The 22,328-nt window shown below is 32.0% G+C and overlaps 1 protein-coding gene across 1 annotated transcript in view; it reads right to left on the bottom strand.

Moving 5' to 3' along the window:
• Window positions 1–3,786: 3,786 nt before the first annotated feature.
• Window positions 3,787–22,328, bottom strand: part of LOC129958516 (alpha-1,3-mannosyl-glycoprotein 4-beta-N-acetylglucosaminyltransferase A-like) — a 158,872-nt gene continuing 140,330 nt past the window's right edge. Inside the window, exon 12 of the mRNA XM_056071041.1 lies at window positions 3,787–8,435. Within this exon, the coding sequence (XP_055927016.1) occupies window positions 8,388–8,435 (48 nt within the window). The 3' untranslated portion in view covers window positions 3,787–8,387. The remainder of the gene's footprint in view (window positions 8,436–22,328) is intronic.

Genomic DNA, 22,328 nt, shown 5'->3' with positions numbered 1-22,328 from the left:
CATTTGTCTTTAATCCGATTTAGATTATTAATTAGGCTTGATTGAATAGTCTAAGAATTCAAAATAATCATAGTTAAATAATAAAAAAAAATTAAGTTTTTAAAAACACGCTTTTACATGAGTACTAAAGAGAAGAAAATATTTTTCCTTTTGAAAAAATATGGATGCAAAAATGACACGATCAACTATGAAATACTCTAAGCAAATTTTGTTTTAATCAGATTTGAAATATGTTTTAATTTTTAACGAATATTTAGAAATTTTCTTTTTCATAATCACTCTGGTTAAGTTAATTTATAGTGGTGTTGTCAGTGCCTAATGATTCGGTTTATGAGTCCACATTTTTGATAATATTTTCTTCTTTTAAGTACACAAATAAATTAATTTTTTTCAAAAACTTTGATTTTAATTATTTTATACTCTTTAATTTTCAATATATTTAATAATTGATTCTTAAAAAATTTTTTATCAATTTTTCCTAAATTCACTTTAAGCTTTGTTGGTTGGTTGTTGGATTTTTCTGACGCAAGAGCCAATTCTGGCCATACTGCGCCAAGCTTATGGACGATTAACTAAACGTGGAGAAAATACATGCGGAGATATAGAATAAAAGCCCTTTAAAATTGTTTGCTATACTCATAGTGAAATCAAAAAGTTAAAAAATTTATGTTAAAAACTGATTGAAGAACCTTTTACATACGTTTGAAAGCACGTAATTTAAAATGTTCTGTGATGTGAGGAACATGGATATGAATACTGAAATAAAACCTGCCCATAAAATGCTAAAATATTGCCTCGCCTATATTTCCAGAAATAGCTTTTTCGACTAGAAATGGTGACACATTATGAAAAGTTCCTTCAGTTTAAGATATTCTATGAATTATGAAGAAAGTCGGAAAATTGTTATGCTGCGGAATGGAAGCATAGTTATCCACTGAAGGGAAACGATTTTTTTGTTTACCCATACGACATTGATAAGGATTCAGGCACGACGGCACCGCCCACCACGGAGCCTAAGAAGGGATGGCAGTCACCGCTCTGGATATTCCCAGCCTCGGCATTTACCATAGTGCTAATCGGAATCCATACGCTAGGAGTCACCCTGGGGACAGTGACCATCCTTAAAGCCAAAGCCCAAGAAGTGACCCCTTCGCTTGATCCGTAGCAGACTAATCGCTCAGGTGACTAGCTACCGGCCGATTGATACACCGGAACCAAAGTGCACCACCCGGCAAATGAGTCGCCACGCACGGCCAACACGTGGGGTTCTTGGCTGTCCATGAGAAGCAGGAAGCAAACAGATTGGCGAAAGCTTCTCACGGGAATTTTTCCTTCCCTCGCTTGCAGTCCATGAAAGGAGGGGGGGGGGGGAGAGCAGAAAGCAGCAGATTGAGGGGAGGGTAAACTGAAATGAGGTCAGACACTGAGGTAACTAGGTGTCGTGAAGCCCGTCACACCTGAAGAAAATGTGCTCCTGAGGACAGATGAAGGCACTAACATGGAATCAAAATGAATTCATTGATAACTGAAAACGTTAAACTTACGAGAACGAACAACTTGAAAAAAATTTCAAAATTTTAATACTTTTCAATAACAAAATTCAATCTTTACAAAAAAAGAAATAAAAGTGTGAAATAATAATTATTTAAAGAGGCTACCAAATGATGGAATTAAACCTCCTGATCTAGAAGGATATCCTAACTACGCTCGCTACTATTTAGAATGCATTTGGTGCTGCTTCGGCTTTATACTTAAAAGTTGTAGATATTCTATTGGAGAATCGATTTGACTGATATTGCAGAAGTGCATCTTCCTCCCCACCCCAACGTTCATTGAAAGAGTACTATAAGACACGGATGATAAATAGAAAAACAAACCACTCCGTTACCTAATACATTTTAAATGGGAAAACCAGGGCATTTTTCGATATAATTTTTTTCAAATACCCATGTGACACTCAAACAATTAATGATTGGAAATTCTCAACACAAAGGCTAATGACTATTGCCCGAAAAAATATCTGTTTATATACATTATTTTTATAGTACTTTGAATTTTACATCTGTTTAACAAAAAATTTTCAAGATGAATAGATAAAATATTAAAAATTCAAAGCTAAATCTTTCGGTTTCAGACGTAAGTTTTCCCTCAGAAGAAGAGTTCGAAACGTTGATATACCATTTTATAAAAGCAAAATTTAAAGAATTGCCCATCTAAAATCTATTCTACTTCGAAAAGCAGTTCTAATATTACTTATTTAAACTAGCGAGAGTGGTCTCCCCGAAACTTTCTCGCATACTCTCCAATAAAGGTCTTAAATCCCTTGATCCTACCTTGCGTAGCATTTATGAACGTTAGTTGGGAAATATAAATCTTTGTCGTGAATTTAGCATTTTTACTGAATTTTACATATCGTCAGAATATGTATTTTGGGCCCTTTTTGCCAGTCGATGGACACCAAAATTTTACACAAAACTACAGTTTTCGCCACAAGATAACATTCCGATATCAAGTTAATACTAAATTAAATCATTGCGTTCATGTGAATGCAAAACTACAGACCGATAGACGGTGAAGCGTTTAACAGATTTGGTTCAAAATTCGATAAGTATCTTTATTTTAGATTATAAATCTGTGTACCAAATTTTTGCTAGCTAGCTTATTGAGTTTTGTAATTATTGAGTTCACTTATACTTGGATAGCCAGATTTCTCCAGAATGTATTTCTTTCAAAAATTGACAGAAATCAACAAACTTGGTTATAATTCCATACACCGAATTTCAGGCGTCTATCTCAAAGCGTTTTTTGTGTTTACAGACAGACAGACATAATGTCAAAAATGTGTCTTTCAGACTCGGGAAGTCTGAAACATGGAGAGTCGCCTAAATTTCGATTTCGAATTTTTGGCAATACTTCACATACAATAAAATAAAATGAAAAAAAAAAATTTAAAAAAAAACGATGAACACTCACCTTTTTTGGACACTTTTGTTGGCGCTCCATCTAGAAGCGGTGTTTTGATACATATAGCAAGCAAAAATTGTTATAAAGATGAGAAAGTTTTCAGTACGATTTCTACTATGAACACCAAACTCTTAGACATTGGTTTACAAGTTCATTGCTATGCAAAAGGCACGAGGTTTTAATTTTTCACATTTATTCCCAAAAAATAAAACAATGAATAAGAAGCACTGTCTAGATTAACCACTTAAACCATTAATTGCTCAAGTTCCAAAACAGAAAGGAGTAAAGAGATATAGCACATGGCTTTTTCTCACAAGAAATAATTTTAAAACGCTTCTAGAATTCAGCCTATTCATCAGTTGAGTTAAGTTTAGTAAAACTAATCTCCATTTTCTTAATGCACGATGGTTATTTTGGGACAAAATTCATATTTTTGAGCAAAAGTCAGAAGCCGAGTTGGCACCTAAACCTCCGTCTCACACAGCAGCAAAATTCAAAAGCTTGTATACACGACGATCCTCCATGGAATCTTGCAATTCTTACTCGCGTTCGGAAATGAGAAAATAAAAGCATTACTATGAAAGATAAGAACGGAAATTATTGGCACCAGAAGTTTACAACTGATAAAACTGTGAATAATTTCAAGGTATTTTAAAACTATTCGGACAGTAGTTTGACATTAAATTATAGTTTTTTTTCAACATGTATCACAAAAATAAAAAGTCAAAGATGGTTTATGATGATTATTACTCAGTGTACTATATATAATAAAAGTAAATTAAGTGACAAATAAAAGAAGACACACACTCAAATCACTTAAAATAAAATAATATAGTTATCTTTAATTACAATTTTGCACAAAGTTTTACAAAAATGGTTGGGACATTAATCTGTAACAGGGTCTTTATATAGAAATTTAGCATCTTCAAGGTCCAACATACATAGTATTAAAATATATCTGCCCTACTGTGAAACAAAATAATATTCAAAAGAGAATTTAAAAAATAGTATTTCAGCATTTGATGCGAAGTCCTTCTGAAATTTACTTCTTAGTATCACTCATGTTAATGGATCTTAAAATAGTCGTATTTCATCCACAACTCGTATCTACAGACACTTGTTTGGCACTTGAGATTTTTTAAAGTATATACAAGTATTTTGTTAATAATTTACAATTATATGACTCAATTAAGCATTCGACCACACTAGAAACTAAAAACAAGTTGGGTGAAAGCACTGCTTCCAAAACTTTTGATTGATTGGGAAAAAAAATAAGTTTCAAAACTTAGATACAAGAAAAGTAATAAAGCAGCTCTGGTCGTGCAGCCGTGCAGAGAGATATTTGAAAGAATATAATATACAAATATTAACATGTGAGCATAATGACAGTTGTAAAATACACGAAAACGTCACAGTGTTTTATATACTAATATTTCTTTTGTGTGATGCAATGGCGTATCGAGGTAAGCGACGCCCGTCAACATTACGATACTTTTGCCCTCAGTCATATTGCGGTTTAGCAAGTGTAAATGGTGGCCGGGTCATCACCCTCCTCCCAAATAAGAAATAACTAATAATACAAAATAATAATATGCTTCCATAGTGCTTTACAAGCAGATGCTCCTTTCGCTCATATAATTCGCACCACTGATATAATAATCAATCCATTCAGATTTTAAATGCAGAATAATCAGGACATAAAAAGCAAGAATATTTTCACACAAAAAATGAATACAGAAACCGAATTATATAAATAAAACGTATACGTATAGTATAATGAGCAACAATTATAAGATAACATGCCACTGAACAATAAACATAATACCAAAAACACACTCCTTTACAGACATAATAAGAATACAATTTTTCTGAATAATTAGAAGAAATAAACTTTATAAGCTCATAAAATTAGAAATCTCTTGTGTGGCATTTTTTTCGACAGAAATTTACTATGCACCAGTTTATATAGCATTTACTTCGCTCATGTCAAAACTGATTAGGTAAACATCATGCTTTTTAAGAAATAGATTGAATTTCAAATATCAAATTTTACAATGGAGAAATAACAATAGCTATCTTAGATTCGGAAGTTCTTTATGTTTCATATAAAAAAAATCCTCACTGAATTAATGTAAATATATTTAAAAAACGGTTTCAAACATGTATGGTACTGTATTCATTGCATCATATTTAATAAAGCATCATGACAATATTATCCATTCAAAATTAATTCATATTGTGTTACGATATGAATGTTTTGATGTGTAAATAAAAATAAAAACGGATTATGCAAATGAACTAAATATATGATAACAGTATTCAGCCTTTTAATCCAGATCACAGCACATGCTATTCATACTATATACTTTTAATCAAAAGTCTATCAAAAATATAGACGTACGGAAGGGAAGAGAGGCATATATAGATTTTTTGCTACGTTCAGACCTCTAGGGATGCATTAATATTGCGGGGTTTGTTTTCGGATGTTTATAAAGACAGCATTTATAAAATGTTGTGAGAATGAAATGTTCTATGGAAGATATTGCTAAAATGTCAAAATGTGAGCCATTCTTTATGGCATTTCAGTTTTTTTTTTTTTTTTCCATTTATTAAAGCACCTATGAGGTGAGGATATCTCAGCTTAAGTGTATCTATAATAAAACAAACGAAAATTTAAAAAATAGTTGTTAGATAATAGTCAAGCATTCAGTATAGAAATATCAGTACAGATGAGTAAGTTGTTGGGTTGGTCATCTAAAATTTGCCATTACATCAAGCAGCTAGATAAGGAAGAAGAAGGGCAGAGTAAATATCCATGGTCACCTCTTAAAAAAAGGTTACTAATCTTAGCGAGACAACTTAAATAAGAATGTTATAAAATATTACAAAAATCCATATGCCATGAGTCACTGAAAGTTAGAAAAGCTTAATAAAGAAAAGAATAAATTGCATTAAAAAAAACTGTTCCTAATGTAATCAAACTTTTTGCATTTCTTCAAGAGTACGTGTTATATACAGGAGAAAACATCCATTAAAATTTCATATGAGTAACTGAATTTTTTTTAAAAAAATTTGGCTTTTCGAAGAAAGATCGTTGAAGAAAGTAGATCTGGTTTTATTTCAAGAAGTGGAAAGAATCTTATTCTAAACGTGTTTTTGTACAATTTTAAATGGTTCCTAGGTAACTTTTATGCAGAAAAAAAAAGATATGAAGATTAAAATAGAAGCTAATAATTTTTTCTCAGTTATTCTACCTCATTTTCAGTATCTGCAAATGATTTTTTACGATTTTGCATAATGATTTTTTAAAATAATTTTTCCTGATTTTATGTTGTTAGATTAACAGCCTATTATCTAAATGTGAAAAACCAATTATTTAACTTTCCTTCCTAAATTCCTTATCCAGTCTGATATTTTGCTTTGTGGCATAATGGTACGTTTTGGATGACCAATGCAACCACACTTAAGCAATAAAAATTGAACAGCACAGGTATAATATCAGAGTCCCAAGGCTTTATCAAACAAACGAAAAAAAACATAATATCACTTGCTTAACTTAACTTTAGCATATATTATTCACTTATATGATTAAAAAAAATTGTTATAAAGATATATTAGTACCTGCTAACAACTTTTGTCATTATTTAACACAAGGAAATCACTAAATGGTAAAACACTGTAATTTAATGGTAATAGCATTAGAATACAGTACAGTTGTAATTGTTTAAATATAAATATATAGATCTTTATTAATCACATAAAAATTGCTCATTCAATATTAATCCATTCGACACCATTAGTCTCACCAATAAAGTTTTATCGTTTCAGACAAATACTATCTAAATAGAGTATAAATCGAATTTTCAATAATTTTTAATGTGTCATGTATATAATTTTATTCATTATTTTATTATCTTTGAAAAGTTTTTTTATTTGAAAAATCTAAAAATAATCTAATAGAAAATAAGGAAAATTATAAGACTTACTAAAGCATTAGTGAGAAATAAGTTTATATATTTATTCTATAACTTTAATTTCTGTTGTTTTGAAGGATAATAAAAAAATAATGACAATGATTTGATTCCATCTACTAAATGGAATAGCACAAAAACACTACTTTGTGCGAGTCAATGGCGTACGAATAAGTGCACTTCAAATGCATAATTGGAAAAGAATAATTAATATAATGTCTGGAGTTTTCCCTTTCGAAATTATGATTAACAAGAAATACTAAATAACATGCTTATAACTTTAAACAAATTTTACTAATTCTAAAACTACTAAACATTCAAACAACTGTAGTAATTAATTCGTTACAAAAATAATCTTCATTTCTTATAATAGTAATTTGACAAACAATAAGACAGTAATGCAGCAATATCGATAGATTTTAAAATCAAAGAAAATAAACATCTGGTTTAGTAATTATATATATAATTTCGGCAACAATTGTGAGTAACTAAAATATTTTCATTTTGAAACAAAATGTTATCAACTTAGAAATACACTTAAAAGATGAAACAGATTAGTCAAGGTATAAATTGTAGGTTTTGAACTATAGTTAAAATATAAAGACATTGAAATGTACAATACTGAATGATATTTCAAATAAAAAATCTAGAATCTTAAATGTTCACTTGAATTCATATATTAAAAGAAGAAGATTTAAGAAGTAAGAAATATTTTTTTACGAGATTCAAATAGAATTTTGTAGCTTTAATAAATATTAAAACAATAAAAAGGAATAAGCGAAATTAGCTCAATGTTTGCTTGGAAAAATAAAATATAAAAACTTATTCTAAAAATTAGTTATAAAAACTTACGCTTTCGAAGATTGGATGTTTTTAAATAAAGCAAAAAACTTCTTTACAAGGTTTTCCATTCATTGATAAATTTTCAATAAAAAATTGGTCAATATTGACTCATTTGCAATTATAAAACTTAGTCAGGATTTATTATAAGTTTTATATTTTCAGTGTGAACATGTTCATTAAACACTAAAAACACCTCAGTTACAAAGAATTAAGGATAAGGAATAACTGGAAATTAATTTTCTTTACCAATGGTCTAAATTTTCTATGAATTAATAACGTTAAGCACCAATATGAGAAATGCATGGAATTTTCTACTTGGTCATTTTTATGGGATGAGCGAAAATACCCAAATTAAAAAACTGACAAAATAACTAAAAATCCCCGAAATTACAAGTTTGTAATCTTCAAAATCCACCATCAAGAGATTGTATCCAATTCATCCATTTAGTGTTTCTTGATCTATTCTATCAAACAATATTGCTTAGTTATCACTTTATGTCTTAAAACACATTCCAGTCCTGTTTTATTAAAAGTTTCAATAAGGCACGAAATTAAGGAACACGTAGTCTGCAATGAAGGTGTTTTCAGCAGCAGAGCTGCATTTTCATGTCACCGACCAAAGATGCCCATTTTATTTTCTGCTGGTTGTATATGAATCTGAAAATAAATGAATACAAAAAAATCACATTAACTCAAAAAGACAATTTATTATACTTATGATATGAAAATAAAAGGAAATATCGATGATTTTCAACAAAATAAAATTGAGCACTAGATGCATTTCTGTCAAACTGTTTTTAAATATCGGTTTAGTTTTTCCCTTTAGAAATTGCAGTATGCCTACTCTAGTTAAAAAACAAAGGCGGCAATACTAGGAGAAAGAATGATTGCCCTCATTCCCTCCAATCAAGTTCACGACAAATTAAAAGATTCTTCGGAAGAGAGATACCAAAGAATCTGATAGTTTAAAATCCATCTTAATATTATTATATAGTGAACAATTGAAAGAGAGAATTATACGACCCAGTTAACAGTACTTATTCGCAAGAATGTTAGACAATTGATTCAGTTGGCGTCCCGTACCCTGTACAAATACAAATGAATCTGATGTCACAATCTGCCGACAATGTTTAGTCAGTCGGTTAAGAAATCAACACGACAAATAAAAATTTGCCAGGGAAAATTAGAATATTAGCATTACACAAGGGGCATGTATTAGGGTAATACCCCTTGTGTAATAATACGCTCATGCATTTACTAATACAAGGGTATTAGTAAACGCATAAGCGTCTTTCAAGATTCAAATTCTAAAGAACACTTAAAAAGAGACCTTTTATTTATCTAATACTGTGAATATATACATATATATTTGCAGCAATATATTTCAGATTTTTTTTTTCAGTTCGCTACATTTTTATTAAGATTTCGTACTTGCAAAATATTGTTTAATTTAAGGAGAAACTGGCGAATTATTAACAATATCCTGCCCAGATAGCCCCGTGTACCTGGCAGATAGAGGCAGTGAGAAAGTATGCTAATTTATATAATTCTGAAAGAAAATATGCTGGCTTTCGCTGGAAGAAAGCATTCTGGGTTTGGTACTTGTTTTAAGTCATTGCGAGAAAATTAGAATTCGAGGAATATAGAAGCTAAAATGGCACCTGAGTTTCTGTGATTAAAAAATAATTATTTTAGGGCACAAATAAACAAAAATTATTACAATTCATCCTCCCCCCGCAAATCTCATATGATGGTTTGTTATTACATGTGGCAAGATGATGACTCAATCAAGATTTATCAGAATTTGACTTAATAAATATTTTTGAAAAATTTACTGGACACCGTCATGGCCTAAAATAAACATTTAATAAGCAGAAAAAAGTTACAAATGTAAATTTATTTTTAAAACTCAATTGAAAAAAATTTTTAATTTTGAAAAATTCTATTACAATATGGAATCATTTTAATTTAGGATTTCGCCGAAATGAGCTGTAAGCAAACACCTCACGACATTAGCATTTTCTTCTAATCGCCAAAGGAAGTGTAATAAGAGATGTTAAATCGCATCCCCGCTTTTAGTTTTGATTTTTCCATGATTTCATTTTCTCGATTCTTTATAAAAAAATTTCCACTAGAACAAAAAACGGTACGTTTTTCTACACATCTGAAAGTTATTTTAAAGCCATAAATCCTGTAGTACTCTTCATTGTTTATAATCGTACAACATCCTTATATGGTCCAACACAAAGAAATTATCTTCGCATGCCCAGAATAAAGAAACACTTCTAAGAAATCTGCACCTTCATAACTGGTGTCTGAAACGCAATGTATTTTCCTTTCTACAACAATTTCATTTAATATCATTATGTGTAATTATAATTATATGGTCGAAGCTCATCTTTTTAAAACAGCAAAGTTAGGTTTGAGTCTGAATTTGTTGAATGGTATTTCCAATTTCTTGAACCATGGTAAGTCTTAAAAAGTCAATAAACAGAAACAGTAGTTTCTAACATTAACGAAATAAACCCAAACAGTTAGTACATAGGCAACTTATGAGGACTGATTAACTGAGATTTGGGTTGACGGAAATTTCAGCTACAAAGATAATCATACCCGGATTAATAAAGATTTCTAAAAAATAAATATATGTTAAAAAAAGTCAATTTTGTAAAAGTTTAAAAAGGCTTTGATTATTTTGTAAAATTTTGGATTATGAATTATCTTCCCATGAAAGTTGGACACGGATGGAGCAAAAGCAATACTACTTTTTATTGACTAACTGTCATCTGAAACTATACTAAAAAAACGTCGAAAAACATCTTATAGGCAAAATAGAATGAGATATTTAGAGTTTTGAGATCTCTTAAAGGCTTGGTGGATATATTCACCGGACTCACCGGATATTTTCGAAAATTTATCCCAAAATACTCCACTATTGATAAACCATTAAGTGATCTCTTAAAAAAAGATCGAAAGTTTAAATTTGGTGAAGAGGAAAGAAATTCATTTAATCAGTTAAAATTACTGTTAGCTGAAAAGCCTGTCTTTAGAATCTATAATTTCTAATTAGGAAACTGAATTGCATACTGACGCCAGCTTAGAGGGATACGGAGCTATTTTAATGTAGAAATCCCCTAATAATAAAAACTTTCATCCCACTTATTACATGAATAAGAAGGCAACAGATGCCGAAAAGAAATATTCTAGCTATAAACTTAAGGCTCTGGCCATTATTGAGGTAATAAAGAAATTTCGTGTTTACCTATTGGGAATTTCATTCAAAAGAGTAACAGACTGCTCCGCGCTCGAAAAAAATGTGCGAAAAAGAAACTTGTCAATTTGCGTTGCACGTTGGGCTTTATTGTTGGAAGAATTCAATTATGTCATTGAGCAACGTTAAGGTATAACGGATGGCTCATTTTGATGCTCTAAGTAGATCTCTCCTAAACGTATTTTGTATCTCATTTGATAACATCTTACCAAGATTAAAATCAGCCCAAGGTAATGAAAAATGAAATAAAAGCAATAAAAGATTTATCAAAGATTTCTGCTTACGAAGACTGCGATCAAAATGGAATTTAACATAAATTTGCTAAGGGTAAAGAATTAGTAGTTGTACCTGGCAGTATGCAAACCGAAATTATTAGAAATTCACATGAAAGAGATCATACTGGAGTTATACACCGAGAAACACTTTCAAGATTATTATTACATTCCTAAAATTAGACAGAAAGTAAAGAATATCATATCCAATTGTGTCCATTGTATCCTGATAAACCAGAAGAGAGGAAAGAAGGAGGGTCTTCTGCAGCTGTTATATAAAGATACACCGTTACACACCTATCATATTGATCATCTCGGGCCTCTGAAAAGTACGCATAAAAATTATAAACATGTTTTGGCGATCATCGACGCATTTAATAAGTGTGTATGGATTTATCTTACAAAAAGCACAACAGCTGAGGTAATAGCAAAGTTGGAAACTCAAAAGGCTGTGTTTGGAGCCCTTCCCAAATAATCTCCGATAGAGGTACAGCTTTTACCTCTGGTGATTTTGCCAAATATTGTGCCAAAGGAAAAAAAAAAAAAAAAAACATCATTTAATCACAACTGGCCTGCCAAGAGCAAACGAACAGATTGAACGGATCCACCAGACTATCATATCGATTCTTTCAAAATTATCCCTGGAAAATCCAAACAAGTGGTAAAAGTTCACAAATGGATTACAGCAAACGATAAATTCCATCTATCAACGAAGTATCGACACCACGCCTTTTGAATTACTTTTTGGCACGAAGATGAATACTGAAATCTTAGATAAGCTCAAAGAAATTATTGAAGCTGAATTTCAGGCCAATTTTTGAAGCTCCGAGAAAGCATGCGAAGCAACAAATCTTCAAGGTTCAAGGCGAAACTCGAAAGACATACAATCTAAGAAGGCGAGAACTAAAACCTTACAGAGTTGGAGATCCTTTTGCCATCAAAAGAACTCAGTTTGGACCACACCTGAAACTTAAGCCGAAGTATCTAGGACCCTAAAATATCGCTAGAGCAAACGCAGGAAATACCTACGACGTTATCAAAGAGGGAAACCACGAAGGACCTAACTTTACGACAACATGTACCAAATACCTGAAACCCTGGAACGCGATATCGGAACTCTGATATCATGAATTTTTCCCTTTTTTTAGAGCCTTGTAATTTTTATTTCCCGCTGCGTTTCTTTCCCTTTTTGTTGTTTTGTTTGTATTTTTGCAGTGTCGTCTGGAGGGCAGCCGATTGCAGGAAGGCCGAGATTGTGATGCCAGGTATCTCACTTCTCGCCATTAAGCAGCGTCTCTAGTGAAGGAAACGAGAGTTGCTGTCAGTTGACGTTTAGACGGAACGAGGTGAAGACGAAATATTACGACATGCTGTTGAAAAGACGAAGACGAACAATTACGACGTATTTTTATGTTAGCTCTGAACCTGATCATAGTAGTTTCATCTTGTAAATTTGTCATCTTCAATTCGTTCATCATAATTTGTACATAATTAACGTAACTATATCATTTCTTAAATTCTGAATTATCAACTAACTCGGAACTTTTTATTGATTGGCCATCACATCCCCCACATTATTACATTCACGATATTCAAGTAGAATAAATGCCTTTTTCTTTCAATATCATAAACATTTATTAATAATTTATATTTGCTGAATTCTCTTAAAAATAGTTAAATATGTTTTCATAAGTGCATAATTAATAAAACAAATCGTAAAATAACAAGAATTTTAAATATGAATTTCGCTCACCTCATTCAAAGCAGGTGTATTTTTAGCAGTATAAGTTGCAGTCTTTTTCAACATCTTGCAAATACTTCGATTAAAAAAAGTCGTCTTTTTTATTATCCTTCTCTTGAACCGCAAGTCACAGATACAGATATTTGACCAACGAGAATTGCAGGGATATAGAGATATAAGGACATAATTTATAAGGACCAGTCTGCTTTAATCTCCTTATTCAAAAACGTGGAGGCATTATCAAATTACAAAACCCTTCTAGCTTGTTTCAGTGTAGAAAGATTTTGCTCTCTTTGTTTCAGTGGCTACTGTCACTTCTTATGGATAGTTATCAAGATTTTATGCGCTTAATCCTCATTTTACTTAGAAGGATGAAAGTCAGAACTATATATTTTTTCTAGCGTTATGCGTACCAAAAAGCATTAAATTTTGACACAGAAAGATTAAAAAATATACGTAGTTCTTTAAAATCATTTCACCTTCCTTTTCGTAGACGCGATTTTCATGAAGCATTCGGCGTGCTTTCAAAACGTTTGATGCTGACGAAACGTTTTTTAAGAAAAGTAAACTTTCCACAAGAGAAAAAAAAAGTTTCAAGCAATGGTTTTTTTCTCCCTCCCTCCAAGGAACAAAGAGCTCGTGTTAAATTATGTGACAATTCTTAAATTTAGACGAAACAATTTATGATTTGAATACTATAATTATTAACATGTTAAACATAACATGTATAATGCGTATATATATTTAAACAGACAAATACTTCAAAATTTCTAGAATTAAAATGTTTCATTGTTTATGCGTAATTCACTGAACTTAAATGCTTGACCCCCCCCCTCCCCCGAATCTAAATACTATTTGCAGAAAATAAAAGAAAGAAAATCATAATATAGTTGAAGAGAACAAAAGAAACTAATGAATTTTAAAAAAGGCACAGAAGAGGTAAGGTTAAATGCGCGGCCTTTTTAAGTGTCCATAATTTGGCATTGATAAATATTAGTATTCTCATAACTAGGTTACATTTAATAAAAACTCCAACATGTAGTCAATAGTAATTCTTTTTCTGTTGCATAATGTGGGAAAAGGCAACGACTAGCATTAATATGTGAAATATATTTATTAAGATTAAAGGAGAAAAGATAAAACATTACTACATAGAACATAAAAAATACATGAGCGTGAGCTGCACGTCTTGCAGTCTCACTGCCCAACTCTCATCTGCCAATAATGGCGGGGAAGCATTACGTGATTAATGACGTGACGCAACATGGCCAACATGGCGCCATACAGGATACGAGATCTGTCAGCGCTTCCCACATCGGCCATCATGACAGGATAGGCGACCTCGCCTTATGGTATACAGTACAATGAAGTAAATATATAAAACAAACAGCAAACACAGGAAAATAATAATATGTAAAATTGAAATAGTCACAAGATAAAACAAATAAAATAGTCATACCAGCATAAGTATATAGCAATACAATAGCGTGCACTGGAAATATCGAATAACTAAATAAAAATAATATTAGTGTTCAGCATATAGAAATACAATAACACAAAATAAATAGAATAAAAATCAAAGTTTATATCGTCCATATATACACACACAAAAAGAAGGAAGATAGTTCTCTTTCTCTTTAAGTAGTGTTCAGTGTTTTCTTTTGAAACACAATTCAAGTGATATGTTCTATATTGCTGGACCATGGTTTCATATATTCTGCACAAGTTGAAGTTTTTGATGGTCCATCGAAGAAATCACACTTTTCAACATCGTATGTGTCGTTTGCTTTAATATTGATCACTTTATATGGTCCGAGAAATTTTTGTTTCAATTTCAGACCAGGGCCAAATTGAGTGCGCTTGATTGCGACGAGATCATTCAATTGAAATTTTTGAGCATGTTTCCTACGCAGATTGTAGGTACGGCAATTTTCTTCTTGGATTTTGAGGATTTGTTGTTTACGGAGTTCATCACGCTGTTGGAGAAATGCAGACTGGATCTCTTCGTTGACGATTTCGAGGATTTTTATATCATGCTCAGATTTCATTTTAGTTCCAAACAGAATTTCGAATGGAGTAGAATTGATACTTCGTTGAAATGTAGAATTAATAATTTGCTGAACGGAAGCAACATGGCTATACCATTTCTCAGGGTTTTCTATGGATAGCTTGGAGAGTACAGATATGATAGTAGAATTAAGTCTTTCTACCTGACCGTTTGATCTAGGAAGTCCAGCTGTAATAGCAATATGGGTGATATGCTGATGTTCACAATATTCTTTGAATGACGTAGATGTGAAAGCGGTACCTCTGTCCGTAATAATCCTTGAAGGATTACCGAAAACTGATCTTTGGCATTCGAGCTTATTGAGAACTTCAGCGGTGTCGGTGGACTTGGTCGGGTAAAGCCACACAAACTTCGTAAAGGAATCGATGATTGCCAGAATATGCTTAGAAGTGCTGGGAAGAGGACCCAAATGATCAATTTGGTATGTATGAAAGGGAGTATCGTCTTTGTCAAGTGGATGCAAAGTGCCATCTAATTTGCCACGTTTTCTGTTATTTAGAATGCATGTTACACAGTTGCGTATACATCGTTCAATTTTCTCTTTCAAGTTCAGAATAAAGAATTCTTTGTTTAACATTTCCTGCGTGCGTTTTACTGCAAAATGGTCTCGTTCATGACAGGATTTAATAATGTTGGCCTGCATATCATCAGGTACGACAAATAAATCGATTCCGTCTAAGTTCTTATATAAAATGTTGTTCTTGACTATGTAGTTCTCGTAAGGTGCATTTTGAAGTAATGTTTTTATAGCTGTAATATGCTCATCTGTCTGTTGAGCTTTGAAAATTTGAAGATTGACACAGTCTTGAATGATCATGCAGCATGGGCTTCGGCTAAGAGCGTCGACATGAGTCATCTTTGAACCGGTTCGATGCTCTATTTCGTAGTCAAAATCCTGAAGGTATAATGCCCATCGCGAAATGCGGGAATTCATTTCTTTTTTTATTTAACGTTTTGACGAATGCATTACAGTCAGTGATAATTTTAAAGTGTGATCCGAGGATGTAAATTCGGAAATTTTTAAGAACTTCTACAATGGCGAGTACCTCCAGTTCATAACTGGTGTATTTTCTTTCGTTGTCAGACGTTTTCTTGGACATATAATACACTGGATGGAATTTGTTATCATCTTTGGATTTTTGTAGTAGGACTGCCCCCAAGCCATCAATTGACGCGTCTGTATGAATTTCAATGGGACTGCCTTGATTAAAAATAGTTAAAACGGGTTTATCAGAAAGTAACTGTTTTAAACGTAAAAACGCAGTTTTTTGCTGAGCTTGAAATAGAAAGGGGCTGTCCTTACGAAGAAGATGACTAAGTGGTTTTGCTATAGTAGAGTGTGAGGGGATAAATTTTCTAAAGTATCCCGTAAGACCTAGAAAACGTTGTACGTCTTTTGCATTTTTTAACTCAGGATAATTAAGAACGGCTTTAGTTTTGGAGGGTGAAGGGAGCAATTTGCCGTGTTCTACTACGTGACCCCAAAATTCAATCTGACTATACAAAAACTGACATTTTTTAAAGTTTATATCTAGTCCATAATCGCGAGCTACTTTTAGAACAGTGTTAAGGCGTTCGAGAGCCTCAGATTCATTATTTGCGGGAATGACGATGTCATCCATATACGGGAGGACAATGCCTTTTGCAATAAGATCACGAAAAACGGCATTTATGTATCGCATAAAGACAGGAGGACATGAACTTAAACCGAATGGCATATAAAGGAATTGAAATTGACCTGTATTTGTGACGAAACTTGTGTAACAACGACTTTTTTCTTTTACCGGCACATGAAAAAATCCGTTACGCAAATCGAGAGTACTGAAAATTTTAGCATTTTGAAGATGATCTAAAATGTCATCAATTAATGGTAGTGGATAATGGCCTTTAACTAATTACGATTTAATTTTCTATAATCTATACAGACTCTATGTTTTCCATCTTTCTTACGAACTACGACAACTTGACTAGCATAAGGTGAAGAACATGGTTCTATAATTCCATTTTTTAACCACTCGTCTGTCTGCGCATTTACTATATCACGTTCGGCAAAGGGTAAACGTCGAGGAGTGTGGAAAATTGGCTCATCGTCAGTAAGCGTTATATTAAGTGCGATGTTCGCGGTTTTAGTTTTGTTAGGTTTATAGGCTAACAAAATCTGTTCAACCTCATTGCGAGTTTGTTTAGAAATATTCGGACCTATATCAAACGTGGGAGTTTCGGCAGAAATAGCCATTATAAAACTGTCAGTTTCAACAGGATTATCAGATTTAGAAATTTTGGAAAATACAACACCGTCAGGTTTAATTGTCAAATTTGCCTGATTTATTACGTCGCAACCTATTATTAGATCATAAGTAGTACAATAATTAGGTACCACAGAAATAAAAACAGGAAAACTTTGTTTGTCAATAATAATTTCAGATTCAAAGGAACCTATTATTTTAGTTTGGGAAAAACCGAATCCAGTTAGTGTTATCTTGTTATTCGTCAACGGTGGCGATTCTAGTTTAATCCATGCAGAATGTTTGAGAAGTGTCGAAAAACTACCAGTATCGACTAATCCGGAAAGTGTATTATTAAGAATAACAACCTCTTTATGCATATTCGACGGAGAATGCAATAAATGTAAAGTGTTGACATTATCACGTGGGGTAGAACTGTCATTCCGAGTAGTACGATGACAATCGGAAGATTTATGTCCGAAAAGATTACAAGAAAGACATTTAGGACCACGATTACGATTAGGGCAAGACTTTGCGATATGTCCAAAATCGTTACAGTTAAAACAACGCGTCTTACTGTTAGTCGGATTACTAAGATTCGATTTTGATTCTCTTTGTTGGACAGGGATTTTATGTATTGTATCACGTCTTTGGCCGTCATTAGCATATCTAGAATACATCTTTGAATTATTTGCGTTCATTGCACTTACGATAGTTCCGAAAATTCGTAATTTTTCTTTAAACTGAGAATAACATTTTGCACCGTAAAGAATAATTTTATCAGAAGGGGAACCCTGTATCCCATTTATTGTGTATTGAATAACAGAACATTCATCAATAAGGGTTTCAGACTGATTCGCAATTTCACGCATGGCTATAAAATATTGCATAAAAGTTTCATTCGAGCGCATTTTACGTCTTTCTAGTTGTTTATGTATTTCAATAGAAGTTACTTTATCGGAAAATTCATTAATTAATGCACTTTTAAAAGCATGATAGGAATTTAGATTTCTTGGAGAGAATAAAAAAGATTTAGCTGCGCCGGAAACTAATCTCTTTACAAAGATTAATTTTTGTTGTTCGCTTAAAGAAGGAAAAAGAGAAAAATTCTCTTCAACATCATAAAAAAAACTTTTAATCGAATAGGAATCATTTCCTGTGAAGTTTCTACAACTACCACAGAGATCGCGTAATAAAAAACAAAACTGAAGGTTTATTTCATTCATCGTTTGGTTATTCGAGGGATCATTTTCGAGTGATTCCCTTTTGGCGCCAGTAATTAATGCCTGACTGTTATTTATGAATGTTTCGTCTGAAGTTACGGGGATGGGGAAGGAAGAATTATTACCCCCCATTACTTGATGAACTTTCGGTTTCAGAAATCTGTTGAGGAGATAAAAGTTTTTCTTCTGTTTCCGATAAAAAAACTAGTATCTAGCGAGTTCTGAAATTCATTTAAATTTGTTAGGGCTTTAAAAATATTTTCACACAAAGCATCTTTGTCGGTCTCAGTTACTTCTAAGTGTAATAAATCAGAAACGGAGATAAAATCAGATAAAGAAAAATTATTCAACAACTCTTGTTTATGTTTTTCTACATCTAAATTTTCAAATCTTTCAAAATTTCTCATTCTTTTTCAAGAAGAATGATCAAAATTACTGTAACCTAACACAGAGTTAATCAATTTTACTGAATTAGTTTTTGCATATTTAAGGGAGTTAGCGATTAATTGAATATCGCCTAGTTTTAAAGACATTGTAATGAATTAAAACAGAACTAATACACATTCACTCGGGATTAAAATTTAAAGGGAGAATGAAATAAAATAACGTACTATAAATTACAAACTTGGGAAAAAATTGCGCCTACCTGGTTGGGAGCAGTCGAATTATTCACTCTTAAATGTTCCTTTTTTTAAAGCAGCCAGTATATGTCAGCACAGTTGCACAAGAACACGAAGTAATTGAAACTTTAACGTTTTCACTTGAATCATATCCATCAAAACGTGCACTAACGTCCATTCACCAGTCCAGTAAAATACCCACGGCAAAAATCCACTCTTATCAAAATTTTTAGCATCAATTTAACGTCTTAAATTGTACTAACGTCCACAGCTTTTCAACAATTTGGCGGGATTTGCTAGGGGTATTCACGAGAAAGGCCGAGCCCCCCAAAATGTGGGAAAAGGCAACGACCAGCATTAATATGTGAAATATATTTATTAAGATTAAAGGAGAAAAGATAAAACATTACTACATAGAACATAAAAGTTACGTGAGCGTGAACTGCACGCCTTGCAGTCTCACTGCCCAACTCTCATCTGCCAATAATGGCGGGAAAGCATTACGTGATTAATGACGTGACGCAACATGGCCAACATGGCGCCATACAGGATACGAGATCTGTCAGCGCTTCCCACAATAATAAACATTATCCATGCAATTTTTATATCAAAATAATAAAATCTTAGTAATATTTCTTTCGCAAATATTACTAAAGCTTTTAATGTCTTTTTTATAAAAGCTTTTACGTAAAATGCTTTTATTTATTTATTTTTTAACATTGGAAATAATAATCTTAAGAATCCATGAAGTAATTTCGGAGAATAATATCTCTCAAGGTATCAAGTTTATGCTTTTAACAAACTTCACGAAGGGAAAATTCAAATAATTAGATATTCCTTGTTTATGAAAATGAATTCATATTTCTTTCGTTCATTAAAAAATATTAAATAAATAAGCAGACGACAAAATATCAAAATTAAAATTATAGTATCTTTTAAGTATCATTGTCTATAAATCATGTAAAAAGTGGAAATTTATACATATGTATGATAGTAAAGAAAAATTGCAATTGTAATTTTTAAAATATGCATTTGTTTGTCTCCACATTTCAAAGAATCGTCCATAATTGGGCTATCCTCAAAAAATTCCGCAAAATAATAATAATTTATTGTTAAGTCCCGTTTCCATGGTCCGAGTGCGCCTTACCGTCCGGCGCATTTTGCCCTCTGTCCCCTCATTTGTGGTTATCCGGAGATCTTTGATGCCTTTCAGGAAGCTCCCGATCGACGTCCAGAGGCAAGAGTGGCCCTACAATGGGTCATATCGCAGATTTACAACCATATCCGTAAAGCCAACGGGCCATGGGAACGGGGCTTTAAAATAATGCTGTGATGGAACATATAGGAAACAAAAATACATAGAGGTGTTCACAAAGCAATGTTCTCCCCTCGGTATAAGGTCAATGTGGGTCCGCCGAGATAAAAATACATTCTATGAGCCTGGGACAGGTTAGAAGGGAGAAAGACTAAGTAATGTTTGCTTTTTGCTTACCATGTTTACACTCCTTCTCGTGCCGTTGTTTTAAAACTACGTGGCATTAATTTCAATTTATGATTAATAATCAACATAATGAGAATATAAAATGATAAGTAATATATATTATATACATATATATGTAATGATATTTTAACTCTAATTTCAATTTAATTAATTTTCATAGTAACTTCATCTTAATTTAGCCCATAGTAACTTCATTCTAAAAATATTCTCTTATTTTGTGATCCAATTCCACAGTCTCTACTTAATTAATTCAAGAGAAGCTTTGTTAAATTGTTGAATCAGCTAAAATCTAACTTTCCCACACTACGCGTGAAGAGATAAAATACCGCTGATCATGCAAATTCTTTTTTTAAATCTCCCTGTGTTTCCCCTACCTTCTCCGCGTCTGTAATGAAAATCCCTATCGAAATCTCATAATACATTAGCAATGTGAAGAAGTATTTTCCCTATCAAAATCATAGGTTATATAAGACCAGGGATAAAATGTCCGAGAGCTCTTCCCTCATTCCTTTCTGTGTCGTTCTGTGTGCTCGTCGCTTGTACATATGCTTGCTTCTTCAAAATGAAATAAAACGACGTCACGAAATTAAAAGTATCTTCATTGTCTTCAAACTGCATTCTACTTCACAAAAATAATATTACATATATATTCAAAATGAATTTGAACCATTTGCATTTACAGAAAAAGTTGATTCTACAAAATAATTTAAAGACTATTTGCTTAATAAGAATTCTACGGGCAAATATAAAGGTAGTTTTTGAAAACTTTTTACAAAAGTTAAATATTTTAAAATTTGTTAAAAACGTTTAACAATGTCTTCATTTGGATGTGACAGCTTTTGCTTATAAATATCAAGCAGAGATTTCTCTGCCATTTTTCTTTCTAATATTAATTTTATATATGATTAAAAATTTCAAAAAGACAAAGCTCATATTATTTTGAAAGCAACTTCAGTCTGTTACATATATAAATTAAAAACAATTGTGTTAATTTTATTTAATAATAGAATCATTCCTTCTTATATTAAGTATCAATCATGTGTATCAAAAATAATGAAAATGTTTTTTTTTTTAATTATTTTTCCTAAAAATTTTTTTAATTGATTCCTGAAAAATTTTAAAAATTGATTTCTCCAAAATTTTAAAAATTCATTTAAGAAAGACATAATGCAGTACCATCCTTAACATTCATGTGAATACTTAAGAAAATTTCTTTCTTTCTATAAACAATATTTTCCGAAATATTAAATACTATTAATTTTATGCATTTGTTATAAAAATAGTTAAAAATTTTTTAAATGTCTCTAGACGAAAACTTTAACATAAAAAAAGATGTTTTTCATAAAAAGCAAAAGAAAATTATAACAAACAATTTATCTTTAAAATAACGATATAAAATCAGAGTTATTTATATCATCAAAACGCGGATTGTGGAACGTGCGCTCAGCAGCATTTGCGCTAACTCATTAACCCTCCTGCCGGCGGCTTTCAGATTGCTATCCTTACCGAAAGCGGCACGCCGAAATAACAGGTTCAACCTTAAAATGTCGCGGTTTGGTCTAAAGGATTGCTTTCCCCTTTTGCGGTCAGTTCAGCGCTGCAAGTGGGAAGTGATTAGCAAATTTCATG

Source organism: Argiope bruennichi, chromosome X1 (genome assembly GCF_947563725.1).
Source record: "Argiope bruennichi chromosome X1, qqArgBrue1.1, whole genome shotgun sequence".
Classification (NCBI taxonomy): Eukaryota; Metazoa; Arthropoda; class Arachnida; order Araneae; family Araneidae; genus Argiope; species Argiope bruennichi.
This window is presented reverse-complemented; position numbering and strand designations above follow the sequence as displayed.